Here is a 25,816-nt window from a genome sequence, read left to right as displayed (position 1 = left end):
ATGATCTTGGCACTGATGACTGGCTTGGTTGTTCATTCCATTCACCTGTCTAGCTCCACCCAGTTTCTCATCACCGTTAGTCTGTGTCACCTGCTCTAGTCTCTATTTGACCTGCCCGCTCCCAGACATCAGTGACACTTTACATATTACCTCATAAATCATTACCATATAAACTTGACTTTTAGTTGAACACATTGTTAATGCTGTATCGATCCTCTTGATTAGATGTAAAGTTATTAATACTATATAACTTTTTGGCAACATGCTCAACTGATTTCAGTTCAATTTCTTTCCTTTATGCTTTGATTTTTTATATAATTGGACGTACAAGAATAAAACCATTTTGAGCTACAATCATGAATATAACTAATACGGATAAAGAAGTGAAAAATCGGTACGGATCAGTAATGTGTGGCAGTCTTTTTCTAAAAATGTTTTAGTTAAATAATAAGACAAGCCGAGAATTTAACATGCTCAGAAAGCTAACAGGTGAAGCTGGTAGAATAAGATGTTTTACAAACTTAAGAACAATCCGTTGTGCTCACAGTGTGCTGTCTCAAGGCTGTCAGTAGTATCTGTGCTTCTCACCGGACCTACTCACACAAAGGAGCATTGTGACACTGTGCCTCGATATTTATGAAGCAGCACTCCAGCACACGCCTCCCTCTCTGTGAGATCCCTCCTCTCTGCCCACCTTTCTCATAAATATTACAGGCATCTTCTTCAATATTCATAAGTTGGTATCGGTGTGGTCATGTGTGCTGAGACTGAGAGGGGTAAAGAGGGGGGAGTGTCTCAGTGAATGGGAGTCACAACTCTTGTGTGTGATCGTCTGAGTGTGAGGGTAAAACAGAGAGAGAGCAGGCGCCTGTTTCTACTTGTGCCGTCCGCTGAGGCTGCTGTGAGGCTTGCCACATCTGAACCCCTCTCCTGTTAGACTCAGCTGGAGCTTTCTGCCGCTCTGAGCAGCCGTTGGCTCTGAGTGCACGATTCTGTGAATGGGATGGCACGAAGAGATGCTTGCTGAGGAGTGACTGATGAGAACCAGCGCTCCAACGTGGATGGTGACCCCCCTGTGTCTGTGCCACCACTACTCGGGGAGATTTAGGCGCCTGGCGTTTCCACGACGACTATAATGGGCTGCAATCTGTGCACTTTACAGAAGAGAGAGGAACACTACAAGCTGCTGTATGAAATTGCACAGGTGAGTACTGGCATGGCAGACTGTGGCACTGAATCGCAATGTAGGTTTATGTAATTCTTTATGTATGCAGAGAGCAACACTACTCCGGAGGCTTGGTGGAAGTACATCAGGTCCAAGATGTAGGTAAAGGTAGAGAAGATGGATTAGTGCAGAAAATGAAATTGATGTAGAAAAATGGAGCACTGGCACTTACCCAACAGCAGAATGTGTTTGAGTAATGAGTAGTTGCTTAGAGAGCAGCTCGTGTGCAGCCCATTCATCCTGCCAGATGAGCTATGCTGAGAGAGCAACTTTTTATGTAATAGTCTCACCTGCTGTTTAAATGTTTGTATCCATTTCTTTGTAAGTCAAATTTCAGGGTCAATGAAAATATTTTGTTTTTTTAAAAAGATATATATTTTTGCCTCTCTTTAAGGATCCAAATTGATTTTGTTCTTGGTTTCTTAGAAAGCACCTAATGTTAATGTTCTGCATCCCAGTTTATACAATCAAGTATATATTCATGCAGATCTTAAAGGTTTGGAAAACCAACCTATTCTGTTAAATTCAATTCAATAAGACTTCAAATTATTTGAGTTTGTGATTCAAGTTTCTTCAAGAACTCCTGGCAGATGGCTGTGCCTGTGGGCAGGGAGAATCTCATGCAGCTTCTTACTTTGCAACCAATCTGGAGAAGGCTTTCATTGAAATCCTTTATTGTACCGAGGAGGGTCAGGGGTATCCATTTTGGTTTTCATTTTATAAAGCATCCTTATTTGAAAAATGCTTTTAAGACTTCCAATTCTCAGAGCAGAGGCTGCCTATCAGCTTGTCCAGTTTTTTTAAGTCACAGACTCTGATTTTTACTCGAGAAGCAGTACAGTCTGCCGTGTCCCTTCAGCTTCACTGCTCTGTCTTCAGTGTAACCTTTTGTCCAGATGAACACTGAGGTATTAATGCTCCTCCACCACTTCCTTTCCCCTTTATGGTCTTATACATATTTCTGCTTATTTGAAATTCTCTCTTGTCATGTTAACATTCTATATAAGATGCATATTCTCAAACCCCACCACAAAGCCTCACAAAGTCCACCTGTTCACAGCCTATGGTCGGTATATCTGTGTTTATGGTGAGCTTTACCAGATTTGTGTAAATAATGAATTGATCAATTCTTGTTTTTTATGTACCTTAAGGAGTCTGCAGTCCAAACTAGTTACCTGTGGGCTCGAAGGCAGAATATCCACTGAAGAAAAAGAACATTAATTTACATGTCTCTGGTTAGCTTAGATTCTCCACAGCCACATTTTTAATCATTTAACATTATTTACACTGTGGCCATTCTACAGATGGTTTGGGATTTTTGTTTATAATTTTTTTTTGTTCCCCTTAAATTTGAGGTAAACTTAGGTTCTGTCTATGGTACTCTGCATTTAAGTTTTTACAGTTTGTCAGTTAGGTGGCCCATCATGACAAAGGGGCTGCAAAATCGACAACATTTGAAAACATTAAAACAAAGATGGCTAAGTTTGAAGCCGCAATTCCGTCAGGCTACCCGATACACCTAACGGCCCTGACCTCCCTCTACAGACGTGCAATAACATAAACAACATAGGTGGATTTTTGTGCTTCAGTTCGAGTTTTAGTTTTAGAATTTGAAGAATCTATGCTTAAAAAGCTTTCTATTTATTATGGATTATACACCCACTACTTGATGCTCATTTGATTTTGGTCCACGCAAACACCTTTTGCTCTCTCTTCTGCATCAGTATATACATCTCACTTTTTCATTCCACTTTTTTAGCTTCTTTATCTGTGAGGCAGCACTAGTGCACCACCCATTGATGTTGCATAGGTATTACAATGCCTATTACAGCTTTGTTGGCTTTAAGCGATTTCGTCTTTGCACCTAAGTTTTTTGCTAAACTTGTTTCCACTTCATGTGGATAAAACCTTAGAGAAGATTGAGGGTCCATAAAATAAAAAAGGAAACATCCAAACCACAAAAAATAAATAGGGATGCAGAGGAGGCCATCTTACTGACAGAAGCAATTGGAAGTAGCTGAACAAGTATTCATGTCACCACCTCCAGTGTCTCCAGAAGCCCTCTTTCTATGACAGGCTAATAACTGTGAAACAGTGGATCGCTTGCAAGTGGAGTAGCACTCATCCTCTCCCCTCCCCTCTGGTAGTGACTGCCTTCACGCCGCTGTGATCACAGCCTCATTAGCCGTTTTATACAACCATCCTGTGCATTAATTAGACGTGAAACGTCTCTCTTTACCCTTGTGAAGTGACAGGGTGAGATGACGCGGGGGAGGTAAAACCAGTTTGCATTAACCACTGCCCATAGCTTTAAGCTTCTGTGGAACTTAAAATGCTTCCAAACACTGTTGATGTTCATTGTCAGGATGATACCGTCCACTATTAATGATTAAAAAAACTGTAGTACTTAGTCAGTAATGACTGCTTCTGCTTCCTTCAACTAAAAATGCAAGCAAATAGTGCCTTTTTATTGCTTTTTTTTCTGCTCTTTGCTTCAGCTGTTAAGAAATGGTCTCAACCTTTTTACTCATAGTTCAGAGCAGCGACTCAGTATTTGCATAGCGGGACCGGTCTCTTGGGTGCTGTTGGCTCTGACAACAGCTCTCTGGCTCGTCTGTCCACCCACTATTTAACTGAGCTCGTTCAGGCACGAGCTGCAACATCAGCACCTACTTTTTGATCACTATTGTGGGAGGCAAGATGGTAGGGTTATAGAGTGAGGAGGATAAATATGAGGATGGGAATAGTAAGCCATTAAACATGCAGAGTGGAAGGGAAATTAAGAAAGGTGGAAGAAATAAGTGAAATATCAGCCATAAGGGGGGAGGAATTGAAATTAAAGCGGGATGCAACACAGTGTATTTTGTGAAAGAAACAGCTCCTCTTACAGCTATGTACTCGTACAACTGCCAGAGGATGTCCTCTGAGACAAGAAAACAACCAGTGCATTCTTGGCAACAACATAGCAAGTTCAGGAAAACAAGAAACAACAAGTAGAAAAGAGAACGATACAGAGATGGACTCAGGAGATGCTTCTTGTGTAGCAGAGCTTTCTCTGCAGTTGTGCAAGTATGTCACTGCACGGTTTGGTGTGGAAATATGTGGGTTTGACAATTGAAACTGTTCTCGCTGCTCACACCATTGGTAATTTATGCTTTATTCTTTCAAACTGTGTCCAGAATGCTTAGTTTTTTTCCCTCACTATGTCTAGTATTGTAACTTCTCTTATGTAGGTATAGTGACGCTCATCTAAATGCATACATGTACCATTAATTGTGATTAATGCATGCAAATTAGCTAAATGTAGTTTGCTGCAGCCTGACTGACCAGCTTCTTTGCAGCTTTGCATAAGGCTGATGAATTAGTTGCAGGGGATAATGTCAGGCACCCTCCTATTCTTTTTCACATTTAGAAACTATTTTGACACTCTCCTCCACAGCCTGACCCCACAAGCTGTCGGAGATTTATTACTTGCCAGCTCCCCCTCTATGTCTCTGTATTTCCTCTATTCTTTTAGCTGCAGGTGTTCTGCATCAAAATTTGTTCACCTTTTCTCAGCTGGACTGCAGATCTATCTCAAAGAGCTGACTTTTTTTTTTTTTGTTTATTGACTCTGGCTGAACAAGGAGACAGAAACCTTGTGGCAGCGTTTCTCTTTCTGCCACCTACGACTGATTAACACTTGTCTGTCTTGCTGTAGCTGCTCTCGTCCTCTTTCTCCTCTGTTCGATTCCTCTTCTTGATTGATTGCATTACTGTCAACCTCACCTCAAGCTGCTCCTGGTTGGATTCCTCTCTCTAGGTAATCTCCCAGAAGTTTCCTACTCATCTATGGCCAGGGAGATGAAAAACTTTTTCTTTCCTTTGTCTCAAAGTTAGCTGTCTGAACTGGGGCACAAGATCTTGCAAATACGATAATTCTGTTCTAACTAAATTTCTCTATTTTACTGCACAGTCCTATTAGTATCAGCATCCATTCTCATCTTATAAAGCAAGAAAAAATGTATAGTATTGTCTCAGATTATCAGGGAGCATCCTTTAGTATTGCCATCTATTGGGTCTGTGTTTGAAACTCATCCTTTAAAAGGACTTCTTGAGCTTCTTTTCTTTTTAAAGCCATTTTCTCAGGGAAAAAACAACATTCTCCCTGGGGTTTCTTTAATTACCAATTGTAGTTCTTGCATGACTGGAATTGTGGGCAAGACGACCCTAAGGGAGTCCATTCTGCCCTTACATTTAAGAAACATTTGGCAGTAAAGACTAGCTTGGATGTATGCATGGATAGATGAATGGAAATTGCTTTCTCAATTAAACTTAAACTGGTTTTGTAAATCACAATCGAACATCAGCTCAACATTGAGAGATAACTGGAAAGCAAGGTCTTTAATTAGCTGTCTTGTCATGTTTGTTTTTACTTTATAGCCTCCACCTTTAAGGCTGTTTTTTTTTTATATATAAATATATTATTAAAAGATCTAAAATATTTACATCTCATCTTTTGTTAGATAATATTTTTAGTTTCTGTGGCTCATTACACAGAGTACCATAGACAATTTACTATTATTATTTTTTCGCTATGTAAAAGGACTTTGTGACTTCCTTGGCCATGAGGTTCCCTTGTGTGTGGCTCATATTTTCAGTACACATTGTGTGTGTTCTGCTAAATGCAGTGATGTGTGACACTTTGGAGCCTAATTAACAGAATGGCAGATGTTGAGGAGTGGCGGTTTAGCGTAGATCAGTCAGAAAGAGATTTTTTGTAAAATACAAGTTCATTAATGACCTGAAATGTCTTTTTGCTACAGTTATCCCGTAAAAATAAAGGTCAAAGAGAAGCTGCTATATCTGTCAAACTCAACATTTAAGGAACCACTGTGCAATATTAGCAGCCAAAAAAACGTTATGTTGCTGGGTAATGACATTTCCAACCTCATGTTTTATGTTTGATCCTTAAATCTTTTTTTTTTTTTTTTCTAAATACCAGCTGACGTTTTTTAAAGCACCAAGGCAAGTTTGCAAAGTTTTATTAGGCACAAGAAGAATCACTTTCCACCGCATTTGAGAAATAAATGGAAAGCAGCTTCTCGGCTCAATGAGGCACAGCGGTCCCTGATAACTTGCTGATGCATATGAATGAGAATGAGGCACCAATACACACACACACACACACACACACACACACACACACTCTCCATGCACAAATCTCTACAGGAAACCAAAACTTATTCTTGCTGAATATTTTAATATAAATCCAGAAAACAGGGTTGAAGAATCTCCAACTGTGACAGTTCTCAGAGTCAACTGAATTGTAATTTAGTGTCAGAGTACATTGACTCCATGTTGAGTTGGGTGACAGGGTTGGCAGGACTGGGCAGGTGGACATGAACTAAAGCAGATGCTTTTTCTTTTTCTTCCCTGAGGTGAAAGGCAATTCCCCAGAGCTTGGCCGTATATCGGAGAAGAGACTGTGTTTTGTGCTCTAGCAGCAGATTTGAAAGCTGTGGACCAGAGACGTTCTTAGAAGGATACAGTTGACTTGTTGCTGCGGCTGCTTCTGCAACACCGCCAACCATGTGTGTAATGGATGTCCACTAAATGAAAGGTTGAAGAACTATCAGAACTGCCAGGTTTACTAAGAAAGAAGCTTGGCAAACCAAAGCAAGAAGCTTGAATCAACACATACAGGGAGGCTACAAAAAAGATTACATTGGAGTCTTCTGTCAAAGACTCAAATGAAGACTTTAGCGCTGCAAAATGTGAGATAATTTTATTGCACATAATTTAATTCATCCATCAGTATTTTGGCTCATTGCCTTCAGCATGTCTCTGTCCAGTAGAGTTTGATGCTTCACTAAGTTTAAATCAACATATGCACTATATACTTAAGTAGATCTAAAATGCATATAAAATAAAACAGTTAATAACTAATAATGTTTCAGATATGCCTCTTTAACCGTCAATGTTTACAGATAGTTTGTCTCAGTTTTGACAGGCAAGTCTCAATGTGCAGCTCTTGCAAATTATCTGCTTTTGAAGGTTACTGTAAAAGTCTAAAACATGATCTAAAACATAAATATCTTTGCTGTTTGTTTCTTAATATATGTCTCATTTTGCAGATCGAGAAAATCTGAAATTAAAAGCAGGAATATTTCCTATTCGGAGATAAAGAGAACTTAAATATTATCAAGATGAAGACAGTTATGTTTTTTGTTTTATGCGTTTCTTTTTTTTTTTTTAAACAATAAAAATCCAGTGTAACAGCAGGAATGTCTCCCTTCAAACATTTTTTTTAGGACTAATAAAACAAGTAAGTTAGGTAGCAGTAATCCCAAGCCATCTTGAGTTTTGCTATTCTGGCATAAAAGCACCAAGATAATTATTATTTTATTTACACAGTGTATAACAGAGGAAATAAAGACATAATGAACATAAAGTAAACATTTTAAATTGTCTTTAGGAATTTGTCAGTGTTTAACAAGGAAAGTTGTTCTTAAAGAACAAAATGACAGCTAAAAAAAACAACAGAACAGATAAACATTGCAGTATTCCATTCAACCTTCCTATGACATGTAGAAAGTATTTTTCTCTCTCCTAATAGCTCACAAGTTTCTCTCAATCTGCAATAAAAAGTTGTTGCTTTTTTTAATTATTTTTCTTCTCTTTGCCTATGTAACAAATAGTGTTTTTTTATAGCCATTTTCAGTTTTGTTGTTTACATACAGAGCATCAAAAGAAAAAGACCCTAACCTTTAGTTTTAGTTATCATCAGTCAGAGCCAGTTAATTGTAAAATCAGATACATTAAGTCAGTTTCTCTTTATTTTTCTATTTTCTTTGTATGACCCGGTGATTCTACAGCTTCTCTGCTCCCTGAACATCTGCTGCGGTATTTTCCTGTGATGGCTTTGATGGTACATTAATGCTGTTGAACCATGTTCCCCCTCAATACAACATCTTCAGCAATAGCTCCAGACAGTTAGTTGCAAATGCTCTCATCCATCTTCTCGTCCCATTATTTTTTCTTTTGAAAGATGCCCCCAACCATTAAAATTGATAGGAGTAAAGACAGAGAAGCGGGAAGAGAGAAAGAGAAAAAAGGTGCGCTTTGATTGATCTCCTGTCTACCCTGCAAAGATTAGCCTGAGATGAAATTTTGGCACCACTTTTCCAATTTTCAAAACAATACAAAGGTCCAAAATGCAGACACACTAATCATTTTCATGTGTAATGGAAGACTAACCCTTCTATATCCCTCATGTCCCTATCATATATTCTATTCTTTATATTTATATATTCTGCTCTTTCTGTGCTGTTGTTTGATTTCAGCACAATGTTTTATTGGCTGCCATTGCTTCGCAATGTCTTTTCATGTAGATTGAGATTTAAATTTACAGTTGACATTATACATTCAGATGTGATTAAGCTTAGGTTTTATATTTGCTTTTTGGCTGCTCAAAATGAACTTCTAACCTCTTAGAGGTCAAGAAGCTTTCTTTTAGGTATATAATGCTATTAACTAAAATTTCTTTGCCTTCTCATTGCCTCACTGTGAGCTCATAGTTATAGGTTTTATTAAGAGATGCACCAATCCAGGTTTTTTTTCTAGTCCAATCTAATACCGATACCTGGGCTGATCGTAATCCTCTAATATCCTATACCGATCCGATTCATTGAATTAACCATATATATTGGCCATATCAATGAAGGCTTTAGCCTTGTACAAAAAAGATAACAACTTTACTCAAATATAAGTGTATTTTATATTATTAACTAATAAATAAACAGGAAAAAGAAATAAGTACTGTACAAGTTTCATGTAAAGTGCACTGAATTGGATCTGAATTATACATTTGGTGACATGTTTCAGTGTTTCAGATTTAAGTGGCTAATAGCAAAACATTTTCAATGCATTATTGTACATAGGGAGATGATATTGGAAACATAACTGAAGTCCAGGACATATGATTTTGCGCCACAGAAATGAGCTATACTCCTCGAATGGAGACTATGCCTCATGTGCCACGAGGTGTCATAATGTCAACGGGTTATATCACTAACTGCTAAATCTCACTATGAAGGAGCAAAAGGGATTTAAGAGGAAGCTGATGAAATGACCTTTCCTTCTTCCATGTGTTTTTTATCTCAGTAAGAACCAGGCTGCCCTTTTCAGCCTCATATCAAACCTCCCTTGTTGTCTTCATGCTGCTCTCCAACCCAACACAGACGTGGCTCTTGAGAATCAGTTTTTATTCTCTTGTCTTTGCTTCCATCTTACGTTTTTCTTTCAGTTTTCTGAAAGTTCCTCCCCAAACAGAACCACACAAACAAACAATAAAACAACTTTCTTAAGGTGAGTAAAGCCATTTATCGGGAAAGAAATTACTCTATAACTCACTGGCAGGTGTCCGATAGCTATTTTTGTTTGCCTATTATTCAGCAGCATTGTGGAAGGAATGCAATCAACAGCAATAAACAACAAAAGCAATAAATAATTTGTTTTTTCAATCTAAAAATTACTAGAATAATAAAACTATTTGAGTTGTTTTGCCCACCCGGTCCTGGATCAAACGTGAACTGAACCAGATTGTAAGAGTTGACTAATGGGTTTCAGCAGCTCCTGTAGGTTTTAAATTTGAAATACTTAGAGAAATGACCGTATAATCTTAAGGTTAACAAAAGAAAACTGAAATTGCCAAATTAACTGTTCATGTTTGCATTTGCTTGGGGCGATGTTTTAGTTCTACATTCATGTTGCTTATTTCCTATTCCACCACATCCAAAAGCTCCCTGTTGGATAGTGATGTGGGGATTGAGGAGGCCATTTTGATGCATTAAGCTCATTTTTCACGAAGCCAGGTTAGGATTTCTGCTTTGTTACATTGAGCCTTACCCTGCTGGAAGTCACCTGTAGAAAGTTGGTTCAATGTGGTCATAAAGGGGTGGACTTTTTTAACAACAGTACTCATGTGGTCTTTATCATTAGTATTATGCTCTTTTGGCATCAATGAGACTAATGTGTGCCTAGAAATGATTCCATAAATTATAACACCACCACAAGCAGCCAGAACCGTTGATGGGAGTCAAGATGGATGTCTGCCATTTGAATGCTGCGGCTCAAATTGATACTCTTTGGTACAGGCAATGTTTTCCAGAACTTTAATTTTCCAAGTTTTTTTTTTCTGCGTGTTTGAATTTTCCCTCAGATTTCTGTTAGAGTACCCAAGTGGTCATAGCTGTTGTTTTTTTGCAGCTGTTGCCAATCCAGATATAGCGTAATAGGCCTTTTGGGATGATAGTTTGATTTCTTGGCAGACCATCTGAAATTAATGTTCAAATTCCCTTTCCTCTAAAATGTGATTTCACTATGGGAACTCATACAACCACATCTAGATATCAAACTGCATTCTATTAACATGTAGTTTTGCAAAAACTTAATCAAATGTGCCTACAAAAAAATAAACAGATGCATCTAAAAAGATGGAGACTAAGAGTAAATCCCTGTAAAAATCTGTAAAAATGGATGATGATTCAAAATTCAATTTCAAACCGTTTTTCAATGTTTAGTAAAAAAGTACTAACTTCTGTCTCAACATCATTAAATTAGCTTTTGGGTTAAAGAAATTAGGCTTTTTGTGTGAGTGGGTTTAACACCCAGTGGAGGTACGTTTAGGTTTTACTTTGGATGTGCTACATCCTGGGCCACTTTTCTGTATATTTGTCAGATTGAGTGGAGGTTTTGGAGGACCTAAATGCAGAGACGGAAGCTGAAGTGGTTTATTGCAGATTTAAAAAGGTGGAAACTGAGACAAAATACAAAAAAAAAAAAATACAGAAAACCAAAAAACTAGAAGACAACAGGGAAAACACACATAAGAATCCAGAAACGACAAAAAAACAGCACTGAGGAACTACACAGAGAGATTATATGGAAAACAGAACTAGGCTAATCAGCTGATAGGGAGCAGGTGAGGATAGAAGTAACTAGAAGGGAGCTAGGGTAAAGGAGGCTGGCACAAGTGGGCTAAAGACGGTAAAAAAGAAATACATATGAACTCAAAAAATACAAGCAAAAACAACTAGAAAAACACAAAAGGGGAAATGAAACTAATGAAAAAAAAACAAAAAAAAAACTTAAACAGATCCAAAACCATGGCAACATGAGGATTAAATCAAAGTATATGATCCTTAGTGAGTAATACCCTTCTTAGAGCAGTTTTACTCACTAATTCTCACCAAAATCACAATATCAACTTCAGTACAACTGTGGGAACAACAGACTATAAATAATAATGAACTAGACGCATTATTATCTCAATAGCAATCCCTAGTGGATCAAATCATAATTTTAATGAATGAATCCAATAAAGGAGAATTCATGATATTACTCTGGCTGACAAAAAAATAAGATATTTTCTGTTCTATTTTTTTCTTTGCTTTCACACTGGCTGAGAAAGAAACGGAACAAAGAAGATATACATATTCTCCCTTGTTATTATTACTATTATTATCACAAATAAATTTAAAATTATACATTTTGCATCATGCCTTTTACTCCCTCGTTACTCAGTGCAGTTAAATATGTAAAAACATGCTGTTTATGGGAGTCTTTCTGTGGATGTGGGCTTAGAAATGTGTTTGTGTGGAAAGAGTCGGCATACAACTAAGGCCATTTAATTATGCACATGCATGTGTATTTTTATGTTTTTGCTCGGACTAAATGATATTCAAAAATGTGTACGTTTTGGTACCATCAGTGTGTGAACAGACCAGGCAGCTAGCACAAACAGTGGAGAAACAAATAGCTGTTGGGTGGGATCCACAGTGGGGGGAGTCTACGCATCTGCATCCAGGGTGCCACTTAGCTGATTATCTGTGTTTAAGCAGACAGAGGAGTCTTCATTAATTCTATCTATTCACATTAATGCATTACTCGTCTTTTTCCAATTAGAGAGTATTGTGTGGTGGGATGTCAACCAAGGTCCAAAAATAAAGACCTGTTAAGAGTGAGAAAGAATTTTAAGGTTTCTACTTAATGAACTCACAATTTTGTATTGCATGTTAATTGATCAAAACAGGTTAATATTTTAATGTGATTTCCCCCCCCCTTTGTTTTATGTCAGAAGCTCATTTTAAATATTGACACTCAAGCTTACACTGATTCTGCTGTCTGCAATGTCTGATATTCTCTGGAGTTGTGATAACTTGTATTACCTACTGCTGCGTTTTAACTCTAGTGCGACTGAAGGCTGAATACACAAGGGGCTGTAAACTGAGAGAGCAACAAACAACCCATTGCTATGTAATCGGAAAGTGATGGCATTCTTAACAGAGAATAAAATCCATCTCACTTTCTATCAGTTGTATATAGCTTCCCTCTTTTATCTTGGGTAGATCATATTACTGTTTCTCAAGAATGAAAACAATGAGGCTAGGATTTCTTGGACAAATAGCTGAGGTAAATGCTGACATGAAAACAATGCTAATACAGTTTTAACCTTTAGAGTTCTAATACCTACTTTAATCAGATGCCAGGGTGTAAGGCTGAGGTCTTTTTCTATTGTATTACCTGACATCTCTGAGGTAAAGGTTGTAATGAAAGAAAGTTGAACTCCTGAACTTGAATACAGGCATTCTGGGTTTAATAAACTGCTCCTTTCTTAGTCATACACTTTTTCCCTCTATTCTCTTGGAAACAAAAAAAAAATAAAAAATCACCCTGAAAAAAAGTTGGGGGGAAATAATGTTGCGGTACAGAACTTCTTTAGACAGACAAATCATTCAGATAATATTTTTTTTAAACCCTTTCGTAATTTTCAAGATCTTGATTCCAAAACAGCTAGAGATATTATTTTAAGGCAGAGTAGCACCTCTTGCAAGTCCCAAATGTATTTATTTTTCATCTCAAACTGGCTATAGTGTGCATAGAGAGGCTCCTATAACACATAGGTTGAGCAGATGTCCCGATCTGTACAGAACTATCAATCAAAATACAAAGCAACACCCTACTTCATGACCAACCTGCACATCATGCTCCTAAAACAGAAAAGGCTGGATTCCAATATATAAAATACAAAGGGGACAGCGTTTAAAGAAAAGAAAACAGCCACAAAGACCATGGAACGTTAAATACTGAATGAGGGCAGTGAAAGGTGATAGTCAGACAGCTTTTTGTGAGGTTTGTTGTTCTTTCAAATTAAATTTTGTAAAGATTGGGAATAAGAAGCTGTTCATCTCCCGCATCCTAATCATCAGCATCCTCTTTGTTTCATAGTAATTGTTTTGAATAGGATAAACATTGTTCTTTATCTGTTTTCTGTATGAGCTCCTATCGATGGGTGAAGGACTTTATTGCAATGTTTTATTTAGGGTCGGGACTTTAACGCATTCATTTCGATTAATTCATTTGAAACATTTTAACATATAAAAAAATGTAGGCAATAATAAATTTTTCTTTTATATACATACTAAAATCCCAAGCAGACACCTTTGTACTCACTGTTTCTTGTACACCCGTGAATCTGACGCACATGCAGCATCGCAGGTGTTGGTCCAATGTGGTTATTCAAGCTTAAAACCATCATGGCTTGAAGTGAATACAAGTTCTGCGGCAAGGTGTACTTACCGAATACCTCAAATCAGTATGGACATATAAGCTGTGGTGGAAGTGTGTTTGCGGTTGCCATAATAAGTGCTATAACAGTGCTGGCAGTTAGGAAGACGCTAGGGCCAGGAACATGGAATATTTGTGCGAGCAACTGGCTTAATGAGAAATGGCAGCTTCAGTGGCCTAAATGTTTTAATTGCACTAAATGCTGCACACTGAATAGCAGTTGTTAAGCTCCTAAAGACGATGCTTTATGCAGAGCTGAACTAGTTCGGTCAGTATTAGAAATAAAACGTTATCTTCTCTTTACAGCCGATATTGTGTGATGTTGCTGTATATATTATATATATATTTTTTTTCATATTTTTTACTATGTATATATATGGGTTCTAGTTTTTGATTAAATGCAATTCCTTTTGATTAATTTGTTATATTGATTGTGTATGTCCAAGTCTGCCTCATTGGCAGTTTCAAAACTGGCTATTTTATCTGCAATTCAGAGATTTTATTTTGTATTTTCCCCAAAGCAGGTGTGTATTACTTTGCCACCGTGTCAGATGCATGACATTGCCCGCCAAATAACTGCATAGGTCTAGCAAAAATAGACCAGGGGTCTAACTCAGTTGGAGCCACGCAAGCACAATGGCCGAGAACGATGTGCATTCTGACCAACTCCCTGCATTATCAATGAGCTTCAAGTGCCACGAAAGCATGTGATCCTATTTTCTGTTGGATCGGAAACTAAACTGTGTCCAGTGTGTTCAGGCCTTCACTCCATAATGCATTTGATGCAGACAGATGGATGTTCCAAACCTGTATATGAAGGCATATGCCTAACAAACCCAAATTTACACACCTACACCCAACCCCACAATTTGTAACCTATAATGGGGCTATAAGGACATGAAACTCCAAATTTTTACTTAAGATTTTTCCAAATGTTTGATTCAGGATGCTGCCTTTGTGTGTTGGTCTGTGAAAAGTGACAGTTTTTTGGCAAGGAAAGCTGTTATTACATGTATATATAGGTTGTTCTATAATTATAATGTACAATTTTGGTAAAAAGAAGTCAGTTTGATTTGTTCTCAAGATCACTGCACTTCGGACAAACCAAAATGTTTCAAAGTTTATACTGCTTGGTTTTTGGTTTGCAGTAAATTTTAGAAATTTGGATGTTGTCATGATGCTTTTAGGTGATCTGACCCACATGAAGAAAACCACACAGAGAACCAGGGGAAAGTTTAACAGGTTTATTGAGGAGAACCACAGGAAGCTGAATCTGGAACTCAGAGAGCTGATGAACCGGGACTAGAAGTGAGAAGGGAAGTTCACAGCGGTTAGGTCAGTGGCAGTTCAGTAGGAAACTCGACTGAGTTCTTCAATATTGAGGAAGCGGGACTCACTTTGGAGGGGGTTTCGGTCTTTCCCTTGAATCCAGAAATTGTGGGTTTATCCAGAGGAAGGGCAACTCGTTGGAGGGCGGACAGGTTGGTTTTGGTTGGACCCGAGGAGCAATTTGAGCGGACTGCCACTTGGAATTCCGAAGGTACTTGAGGTTTATCCCCTGCTCAGAGTGAACACAAACGATCCTTCCAGGGGGAGAAGGCCAAACATCCAGTTAGCAGGAAGGTTTCCTGCCGAAAGGCAAAGAGAAAAAACAATGTTAAAACTCAGAGAAACAAAGACTCAGGTTACTCAGCTAATCTCAGCTTGGCTAGAGTACCCAAAACTGGCAAACACTCTGGCGTCGAGGTAGTGGCAGTCAACGGCTCAAATACTCCTCAGTGATGAACCAATGAGCCACAGGCGTGCAGGACAGGGCACCACCTGGTGGTGGAGGGAGACAAACACAAAACAACCCACACAAACCGGATTGCTAATAGATGTGGGGCTCTAATTTCTCTCTTTTTTTTTAACAATTAGCAATATACTCACTGTGATGTTACCAAAACCGTTCAGCTCTGAATAGATAAGAGTTAATAACACTGTTTGTACAGGATTTCTCTTATCGGTAATATTTAGTGTACTAAATATCTAATGGTCTGACTGGACACTTAGCATACTGAATATTACAAATAAGAGGGGGAATTTGCACATGGTCAAGTAATCACTCATTTAATAAGAAATGACAAAAAAGAAAAAGAAACGTATTCCATTCCCATCTACCAACAACTAAGAGAAAAATAACAAGAAACTTCCTCATCCTCAGTGATAAGTATCAGCAACAACATCGCTGGTGACATTTAGAGAAATAGAAAGGGGCCAAGCCAAAAGCTGGGTGCACCATCTATGTTAGATAAAGACAAGCGACAAAGTTTCACAAGCTTTCATTGAGAGCATTTTTTGTTCCTTATCTCCCTGTTTTCCTACTAACCTCTTCACATCCTAAAGCTTACTTCTTTTTTCAACCTCTGCCAGACTGCTGAAACTCAGAAAATGTGAGATGACTGTGGAAGCCTTGCTTTAAAATATTTCCACCGCTGTGTGAGGGAATAGCTATCGATGGCACACATCAGATAATCATTCTGTGCATGCCTGTTTGGGGGTGGAGGGCATTGGGGGAGTCATAGTGACAAAAAGCCCACACCCCCTCCCGGATAAGGAAGCCTTGCTGGGTGTCACTCCACAGGTCAGAAGACACCCCCCTGCAGCTCCCATGATAAGCCCAGTCTGACAGCCATTTGATGGGAAGGCCGCCCCACTCTCACACCTCCCTGCTCTGAGGCTCACATAGCCAAGCTCTGGGGAGGAAAGTGATAAGAAGATCTACGGATGCATTTAAAGATGCTGAACCCTGAGGATTCAGTTAGAGCCGCTATTAATACCTAAGCAGTCAACAATAAGACCCAAAAATACCCTACTTGTATGATGTTGTTGTTTAAAGCTTACGGTAATGTTATATGTTCAGACTGAAATGTGGTGTGGTAGGCATGCTGTTGTTTTACTATAACTGCCACCGTAACACTGACACACTGACACAAATACAAGGCTTTAAATAGCCACATGTTGAGATGTTCACATATCCTTTTTTTAAATATATATCTTTCCTTCTATATAAAGATATGAATGTACCATAAGTGTAGGATTAAATTGATTGGACATCTTGGTTTATAGGTTATTCAACTGAGCTGCAATAGATGCTAAAATTATGTGAATATACAGGTCTATTTGAAACATAATTCAAGGTTATAATATATTTTCAAGATGGATTTATGTAACCAGCATTAAACAACCCGAATTAGTGCTAAAGGAAACGGAAAAACAATTTATAGACAGAAATGGAATAGAAATATACAGAATATACAAAACACTTTTTTTAAAAATTACAATTTTTTTCAGAAAAAATGCTATTTATACATAACGAGGATTTTTGAGTTACAAAATGCAATATGGCTCTGCCTATATAGTCATGCCAGCCAGCGAAAACAAAGCTCCGTCAAACTCAGGACAGTTTTAACCACTACAAAGTGAGGCACATTGTTACCTGAGGCATTTAATGAGACATTTTGCCTGATCAGCAAATAAGGAAAAGACAACATTTAAATTTTTTTTCTACAACAAGTCGATAAAGTTTTTTCAAGACAGCAACAGACAAATCAAAGTTAAAGCTCATGCTTTCCATAGACAGAAGAGGAATAATGAACACACTCATGGTGGCTTTGAGTGAAATTGTGTCGTTTACAGTGACAAAAGCAGGTGAGTGAATATGGTCTTTGTTTTCATGTGCATAATCATGCTGTGTATAAAGTTTTAAACGTCCATAGCCTCACGTTGCTTTTGTTTATAAACACCAGCTTTTGTAATTAATTAATCGACACAACATTTTCCAAGCTAAATATAAGCAAACACTTTAATTAGGAAACATTGTAGAAAACAGCTGTTTCCTACAAATCACAAGACATCTCTAGAAGTTTATATTTGCAAACCCTTGCCGTTGGGAGCTGTTACTTGTCCATCATGTTTTTCTGCGCTGAGATGGCTGTGGAGGTAACGGTTTTCCAAGGTGTGCTGCCCCAGGGGGCACGGAAGCTCAGATGAGGGAATTTGGTTGCGGGGTCTTCATAAATTAGTCTTCTCAAAACTTTTTTGCATCTTCAATCCTTCAATCTGTGCTGGTATTGACAGGTAGCTAATTTCTTGGTTCCTCTTTGACCATGACCCTTTTCTACAGGAAGTAATTGTTCTTCTGCTTCAAGTGTACTCTGCTTTTCCAGAATGAGATCCAAATAGGGAGACACAGTATTTTTTAACCCATTATCTGGAGCTAAATCACATAACATAGCAAAAAAGGCAAATTTAAAAAGCTTGCAAACCTAAGGCATAAGCCGTTTAGAGTTGCTATTGACTTTTCCATTTAAGCTTTTAACTGAAACATCCGTAATTATAGTCTGCCGTGCATTTTTTTTTCTTTCCTTTATCATGTTACTGCAATCTACTTCTTTATTCAATTGTTTTCTCATCTATGTTTTTGCTTAAATGTGCTACAGGTTTACATTGCCAAATCTGTGTCACCTTAGTTAAACAGAAGTCACTTTGACCAACCATGTTCTGGAAAGCTAAACTCAGACCACTACCAGACCACTTGGAAATCACTAAAATAAAACCTGTACACACTTTGAAGAAAGTTAAAGTCATAAAAGGTGGAGCATCATTTGTCATTTTAAAGAAACCCCCAAATAACTGAGAAAAGCATTGGCATCCATTACTGTGGAAAGGTTTAAAATACCTTTTCCTTGGTCATTGGATTCTAGAGAAACACTGTGAGAATGTTTATCGAAAAGGGGAGAAACACAGGCTTTGATTGCCTATGGCTATTAGGAAGAGAGACTAGAGAAGATGGCATTAAAGGAAAAATATAGACTAAACATCTGTCTGCAGGTACCCTTGCAATTATGACAAATGTCTGCTGTAAATAATGACACAACCAATTAAATAATTTAGGGGGAAGATATTTTTATTGAATGACTGCATTGCATGATGGCACAGTTTGTAGCAGTCTTTCATTGCAGGAAGAATTTTCCGGGTTTGATTCCTGGCCTAGGTAACCTGACTCCGCCAGATGGATTTGCTCCGCATATCCATCTGGAAACCTTCCGTTGAAGTTATTTTGGGAAGGGGCGAAAATACTGGTTAGCTGATTGGCCTATGTTGGTGATAGACGGGCCAAATAAACCAATCAGATCAACGACGCATATGACGTAACAGAGTGACGATGAAGAGGAGCCAATTGATAGATCAAACTCTTGCCGAAACCAGTCGGGAAAAGAGCCAACGCTGATTGGACGTTCGTTTGGTGAACGGCTCCAAATTTTCTTCAACGGAGAGTCTCCAGACTGATTAGCGAGTGAAATCTTGAAAGCTCGCGAGATCAGGATGGTCTCACGAGGCTATGGCCTAGGGTCTTTCGGCATGGAGTTTGCATGTTCTCCCCATGCCGGCATTTTTTCTCTGGCTTCCTCACACATTCCAGAAAACATGACTGTTGGGGTGATTAGCTTCTCCTAACAGTTATAAGGTGTGAGTGTTTGCATGGCTGAATGTCTCTGTGTTGCCCTGCGACAGACTGGTGCCTGTCCACCAAGGACACTGGCCCCACTGCCCCATCCTGCCTGACAAAATAAGTTGGAAAGGATGGATGGATGTGTGTTTGTTGATCCTTCAATAAATTAGATCCTGGTCTAAAAAGAAAATATTATTTTGTGTGAACTCTTCTTTTTGTATTTGTTTAATGATACTAAATATGAAAAAAAGGGAAAAGAAAAAAGTCAGTGAGGAAAAAAAAACATTGTGCAACAATAAAGATATATTTCAAACATTTAACATAGCAAGGAAAGACGCCATTTTATTGTAGAAAACATATTTCCAGCCTGCTTAGTTAATTCGGTCATATGCATAAAGATTAAATTTTTTTTTTGGACACAACACATTGTTGTTAAACAGCTTCTCACAGAAGTTCACAGTCAGAAGAAGATGCAGTCATTGGATTCTTGGAATGGTGACCGTGTTTTCTCCCTCAAAGCGCTGCAGTCAAACCGGCACCTCCTACACAATCCAGATCTCCTCACATGCTGCCTGCCTCAGAGTCTCAACACCATGAGGCAAACTGGCAGAGTGGAAAGCTGCCGCGAATGGTGCCCTATTTCTTCTTACAGAAACATAATGTTGCAGTTGGGGATTGAGTAATTCAATGCCGGAGGTGTTTTGACCTTACCTTTAAAAAGATTACTGGGTGCCACCTATACTCACAGTTGTAGATGTGTCCTAAATTTTCTTCCTGTTTGGATTAACTGAGTGTGCAACTGATTGTGCAGCTGTTCAGAGGATCTCCATCTGAAGTTAAGTTATTTTCTCTGTGATATCTCTGTATCTAAGTAACTCTAACTGACTACTTTAAAACATAGCACCTTCTGCTGCACTTTTCTACTGAGCACTTGTCAGTTTCACACGGTTTTATTTCTGATAGCAAGAAGTAGCTAGCCTAGGCTAGCGCTAGCTTAGCATTGCTATGGCTTCTCTCTCTCCCTCCCTTGACTCTTTTCCAACTCTTCCTTCTTCCTCTCCTCTCTCCTGCTCTCTGTGTCAGATGTTCAGTTATTCCTCTGCCTCCTTTAGTGATAATGGGATGTGTAATAAGTGTAGTATTTTTGTAGCTTTGGAGGCGAGGGTGTCAGAGTTAGAATCCAGGCTTCAGGCTGTTGAAGTAGGCCCCCCACGTAGCTGTCCTCCAAAAGTGCCTGAGCAGCCAGGCGATTGGGTAACTGTACGCAGAAAGCGTAGTCGTGGATCTCTGCCCACTGGTCACCACCAACCCGTTCACGTTTCTAACCGGTTTTCCCCACTCAGTGACACACCCACTGAGAAGCCCACTCTGGTGATTGGCAGCTCCATAGTCAGAAACGTGGCATTAGAGACACCAGGGACCATAGTCAAATGTTTGCCGGGGGCCAGAACGGGCGACATCAAATCCTACCTGAAACTACTGGCTAAGGATAAGGTTAAATACAGTAAGATTGTTATTCACGCTGGTGGTAATGACACCCGGTTACGCCGATCGGAGGTCACTAAAATTAGTGTTGCTTCGGTGTGTAAGTTTGCCAAAAAAATGTCGGACTCCGTAATTTTCTCTGGTCCCCTCCCTGATCTGACCAGTGATGACATGTTTAGCCGCATGTCGTCATTCAATCGCTGGTTGTCTAGGTGGTGCCCTGAAAACAACGTGGGCTACATTAATAATTGGCAATCCTTTTGGGGAAAGCCTGGTCTGATTCGGAGAGACGGCATCCATCCCACTTTGGATGGTGCAGCTCTTCTTTCTAGGAATCTGGCCACATTTATTAGTCCTCCAAAACCCTGACCACCCAGGGTGCAGACCAGGAAGCAGAGTTGTAGTTTAACACACATCTCTGCAGCTTCTCTACTGTTACCCACTCTTTACTCCATCCAGACAGTGTCTTGCCCACGACCAAAATCTAATAAATTAGCAAAGATTCCCAAAGGAGTAAATCATGATAATCTAATTAAAATCAAAATAACTCCAATTGGGGAAAAAGTTAAAACAATTAAATGCGGTCTGTTTAACATAAGATCGCTTTCCTCTAAAAGTCTACTAGTTAATGACTTGATTTGTGATAATCACATTGACTTGTTTTGCCTTACAGAAACCTGGCTGCAGCAAGAGGATTATGTGAGCATAAATGAGGCAACTCCTTCAAGCTATTTAAATTTTCACATCCCCAGAAGTTCTGGGCGAGGAGGAGGAGTAGCAACAATCTTCGAGTCTGACTTACTGATTACTCCCAAAACAATTAATTCCTACAACTCTTTTGAACATTTAACCCTTAATTTCCCTGATCCAAATTTCAAGGCAAGAAAACCTCTTCTTTTTGTAACTTTGTATCGTCCACCAGGTCCTTACTCTGAATTTTTAGATGAGTTTTCAGAGTTCCTTTCTGATTTGGTATTAAATACTGACAGGGTCATCATAGTGGGAGATTTTAACATCCATGCTGACATTGAAGGCGATAGCTTAAGAGCAGCCTTTAATGCTATCTTAGACACTATTGGCTTTGTTCAAAATGTGAATAGTCCCACGCATTCTCATCTTCATACTTTGGATCTTGTGCTGACATACGGCATAGAATGTGAAGAAATAACAGTATTTCCTCACAACCCTGTCCTCTCTGAACACTTTCTAGTAACCTTCAGGATTACTTTAACAGAGTTCTCCTCCCCCAAAAGAAGGTTCAATTTTAGTAGATCTTTATCAGATAGTGCAGTTATAAATTTTAAAGAATCTGCTTCACTTTCTCTCTGCTCTGTGTCACTGAGCAGTGCTGCAGAGTGCAAAAGCTTAGCTTATTCCCCTTCACAGGTTGATGATTTTGTTGAGGGGGTTGCTAGTTCTCTGCGTATTGCCTTAGACAACGCAGCTCCTTTGAAAATGAAAACCGTTAAAAATAGAAAGCTTGCTCCTTGGTTTAATGCAGAGCTGCGTACTTTGAAGCAAAATGCTAGGAAACTGGAGAGAAAATATCGCTCCACAGGCCTGCGAGAGTCCTTCCTAGTCTGGAAAAATGGTTTACTGCTGTATAAGAGGACCCTTTGTAAAGCAAGAGCAGCATACTTCTCCTCATTAATAGAGGAGAATAAGAATAATCCTAGATTTCTTTTTAATACAGTTGCCAAACTCACCCAGAGCCATAGCTCTGTTGAACTGTCCATTCCACCTGCTCTTAGCAGCAATGATTTTATGGGATTCTTTATAAATAAGATTGATCTTATTAAAAATAAGATCATAAGCACTCCTCTATCCGCGATTGTACCTGAGGTAGTCATGGAATCTGAACCGGGTTTAGACTGCTTTGATCCAGTTGAACTCTCTGAATTAGCAAAATTATTGTCTTCATCTAAGCCTTCAACTTGTATGTTAGATCCAGTTCCAACCAGGTTATTTAAGGAGGATTCCCTTTGATCTCCTCCTCCATTTTAGATGTGATTAATCTATCTCTGTTACAGGGATATGTACCTAAAGCTTTTAAGGTTGCTGTAGTTAAACCTCTGCTTAAGAAACCGTCTCTTGACCCAGATGACTTGGTCAATTATAGACCTATATCCAATCTTCCTTTCTTATCCAAAATTCTTGAGAAAGTAGTTGCCAAACAAGTTTGCGATCACTTCCACCATAATGAACTTTTTGAAGAGTTTCAGTCTGGCTTTAGAGCTCATCATAGCACTGAAACAGCTCTGGTGAAAGTCACTAATGATATTCTCATGGCCTCAGATAATGGACTTGTATCTGTGCTCGTCCTGTTGGATCTTAGTGCTGCATTTGATACAGTTGACCATAATATTCTTTTAGAAAGACTTGAATATTTTGTTGGAATTAAAGGAACAGCACTAGACTGGTTTAAATCTTATCTATCTGATCTAATTCAGTTTGTTCATGTTAATGATAGATCTTCAACACGCTCAAAGGTTACCTGTGGAGTACCACAGGGATCAGTGCTAGGACCAATTCTCTTTACTTTATACATGCTCCCAATTGGTAGAATTATTAGACAGCATGGGATTAATTTCCACTGTTATGCTGATGATACCCAGCTATATCTGTCTATAAATCCAGATGAAGCTAACCCATTACATAGATTACAGGCATGTCTTGAAGACATAAAAACCTGGATGACTCTTAATTTTCTGCTTCTGAATGCAGACAAAACAGAAGTTATAGTCTTTGGACCAGAGTCTCTGAAAAAGAAACTGATTAGCCAGTCACTTCATTTGGATGGGATTAAACTGATTTCAGATAATAAAGTAAAAAATCTTGGTGTTATTTTTGATCAGGACCTGTCATTTAAATCCCATATCAAAGAGGTTTCTAGAATTTCCTTCTTTCATCTGAGGAACATTGCAAAAATTAGAAATATCCTGTCCAGGGGTGATGCTGAGAAACTAGTCCATGCATTTGTTACTTCAAGGCTGGACTATTGTAATTCTTTACTATCAGGAAGTCCACAAACTGTAGTTAAAAGCCTTCAGCTGATCCAAAATGCTGCAGCCAGAGTTCTAATGAAAATGAAAAAGAGAGATCATATCTCTCCTATCCTGGCTTCTCTTCATTGGCTTCCTGTTAAATCAAGAATAGAATTTAAAATCCTCCTTCTCACATATAAAGCCTTAAATCGCCAAGCTCCATCTTATATCAGAGATCTGATTGTTCCTTATGTTCCTAACAGAGCACTTCGCTCTCAATCTGCAGGTTTACTAGTGGTTCCTAGAATTTCTAAAAGTAGAATGGGAGGCAGATCTTTTAGTTATCAGGCTCCTCTCCTGTGGAACCAACTACCAGTTTTAGTCCGTGAGGCAGACACCCTGTCTACTTTTAAGGCTAGACTTAAAACTTTCATTTTTGATAAAGCTTATAGTTAGGGTGGCTCAGGTTATCCTGAGCTATCTCTATATTTATGCTGCTATAGGCTTAGACTTTTGGAGGACATAGGGACCCCCATTTCATCATTCTGCTTCATTCTCTCTCTGTTCTCCTATTCTGCAGAATCTGTTAGTTCAATCTCTAACCTTCTGCTCTCTCTGCTTTTCCTCAGAGTAGCTTTGCCTCGTCTGTTCCTGTTTGGCTGTGACGTCATCCTGGAAAAAAACATCAGCTGTGCTGCTTCTATCAACACCCTTGTTAATAGATGTTGGAGATCGGCCTGTTTTCTAGTGTGGTCCTGTTTCTCTGACCGTGACTGAGTGGATGTGCTCTCTTCGTCCTCTGGCATGGGAGCTGCCTTGGAGCTCGTCTGCCTGGCTGTGTGTTTCCTGGACGGGGCCGCCTTTTACAGCTGCTTTTTGTATCTCTGCTTCTGTCTCCTTGAACCCCAGTCGGCCTCGGCAGATGGCCGCTCACACTGAGCCTGGTTCTGCTGGAGGTTTCTTCCTGTTAAAAGGGAGTTTTTCCTCTCCACTGTCGCTACAAGCATGCTTAGTGTGGGGGATTGTATTTGAGTCAATGAGTCAATGCAATCAACTGGTTTTCCTTAGATAGAAAACTTTGTATCAATTTGACTGTGTGATCTGGTTAAACTGTAAAGTGCCTTGAGATGACATGTGTTGTGAATTTGGCGCTATATAAATAAACTGAATTGAATTAAATTGAATTAAATAAGAATGGTGCCATATGCTTGCAATGAGCAAATCAATGGGAAATGGAAATTCCAAAACCATTCTTCCCTGCCAAAATAGTTTCCTTCATACAATATGATGTTGCTCTTTGAGCGCTGTTTTATATACCCAGGGATATCTTGAAGTTAAAAGATACCAGGAAATAATAAGACACAAAAAAATTATTTATTAAAGTTTTTAACAAGCGAAAAGGGTCCAACATACAACAGAGAGATGGAAGAAAATGCAGAAAGGAGGCTTCAGAATTAACCATAAGGCTAAAGTATTTCAGAGAGGTGTGAAACAGGAAGATTAGTGAATGCTTTGAAAAGGAGAAGAAAAGTCTTTTTATGTGATGCTATGCCTAAGAGGATGAGAGTTGTTTTGTTGTTTGGGGATTGAAGCAGTTTGCTCTGTAGTTGGGGAGAAATAAGCAAGAGATGCTCTATAGTAGGGCTACCAAAAGCCTGAGTGAGAGCCGCTGTGTGACTGATTTGTAAGGGTAGTTTATGGGGTATAGATGATACAAAACAGGGCAAGTGGAGGATGTTGACCTGTGTTTTTAATCAGAGTGAATCTCTGTGATAGAAGCATCATAATGTGGAAACAGTACTAACTAATGTGAACTAATGATCAAACAGTGGAACCCTAAGGAGGTTAAGCCTAGATTTTGATTGATGTTGAGCTGTTGCTGATGTTGTCATTAGTGCTCAAATGAACTTTACTATTGCTTTTCTAAGAATTAACTAGAGAGAGAGTAGATAAATAATATGTAAACATAATGGGAAAGTGTTGTGATTGAACATTTTTAGGTTCTTCTTTTATAAAGTT

At 38.8% G+C, this 25,816-nt stretch overlaps 1 protein-coding gene across 1 annotated transcript in view; it reads left to right on the top strand.

Annotated features, from left to right (window-relative positions):
* Positions 1–751: 751 nt before the first annotated feature.
* Positions 752–25,816, top strand: part of LOC119799108 (PDZ domain-containing RING finger protein 4-like) — a 104,150-nt gene continuing 79,085 nt past the window's right edge. Inside the window, exon 1 of the mRNA XM_038308853.1 lies at positions 752–1,204. Within this exon, the coding sequence (XP_038164781.1) occupies positions 1,136–1,204 (69 nt within the window). The 5' untranslated portion in view covers positions 752–1,135. The remainder of the gene's footprint in view (positions 1,205–25,816) is intronic.

Source organism: Cyprinodon tularosa, unplaced genomic scaffold, assembly GCF_016077235.1.
Source record: "Cyprinodon tularosa strain WSP-4 unplaced genomic scaffold, ASM1607723v1 ctg65, whole genome shotgun sequence".
Classification (NCBI taxonomy): Eukaryota; Metazoa; Chordata; class Actinopteri; order Cyprinodontiformes; family Cyprinodontidae; genus Cyprinodon; species Cyprinodon tularosa.
The sequence above is the reverse complement of the archived record's forward strand: the minus strand, read 5'-3'. Positions and strand labels throughout refer to the sequence as shown.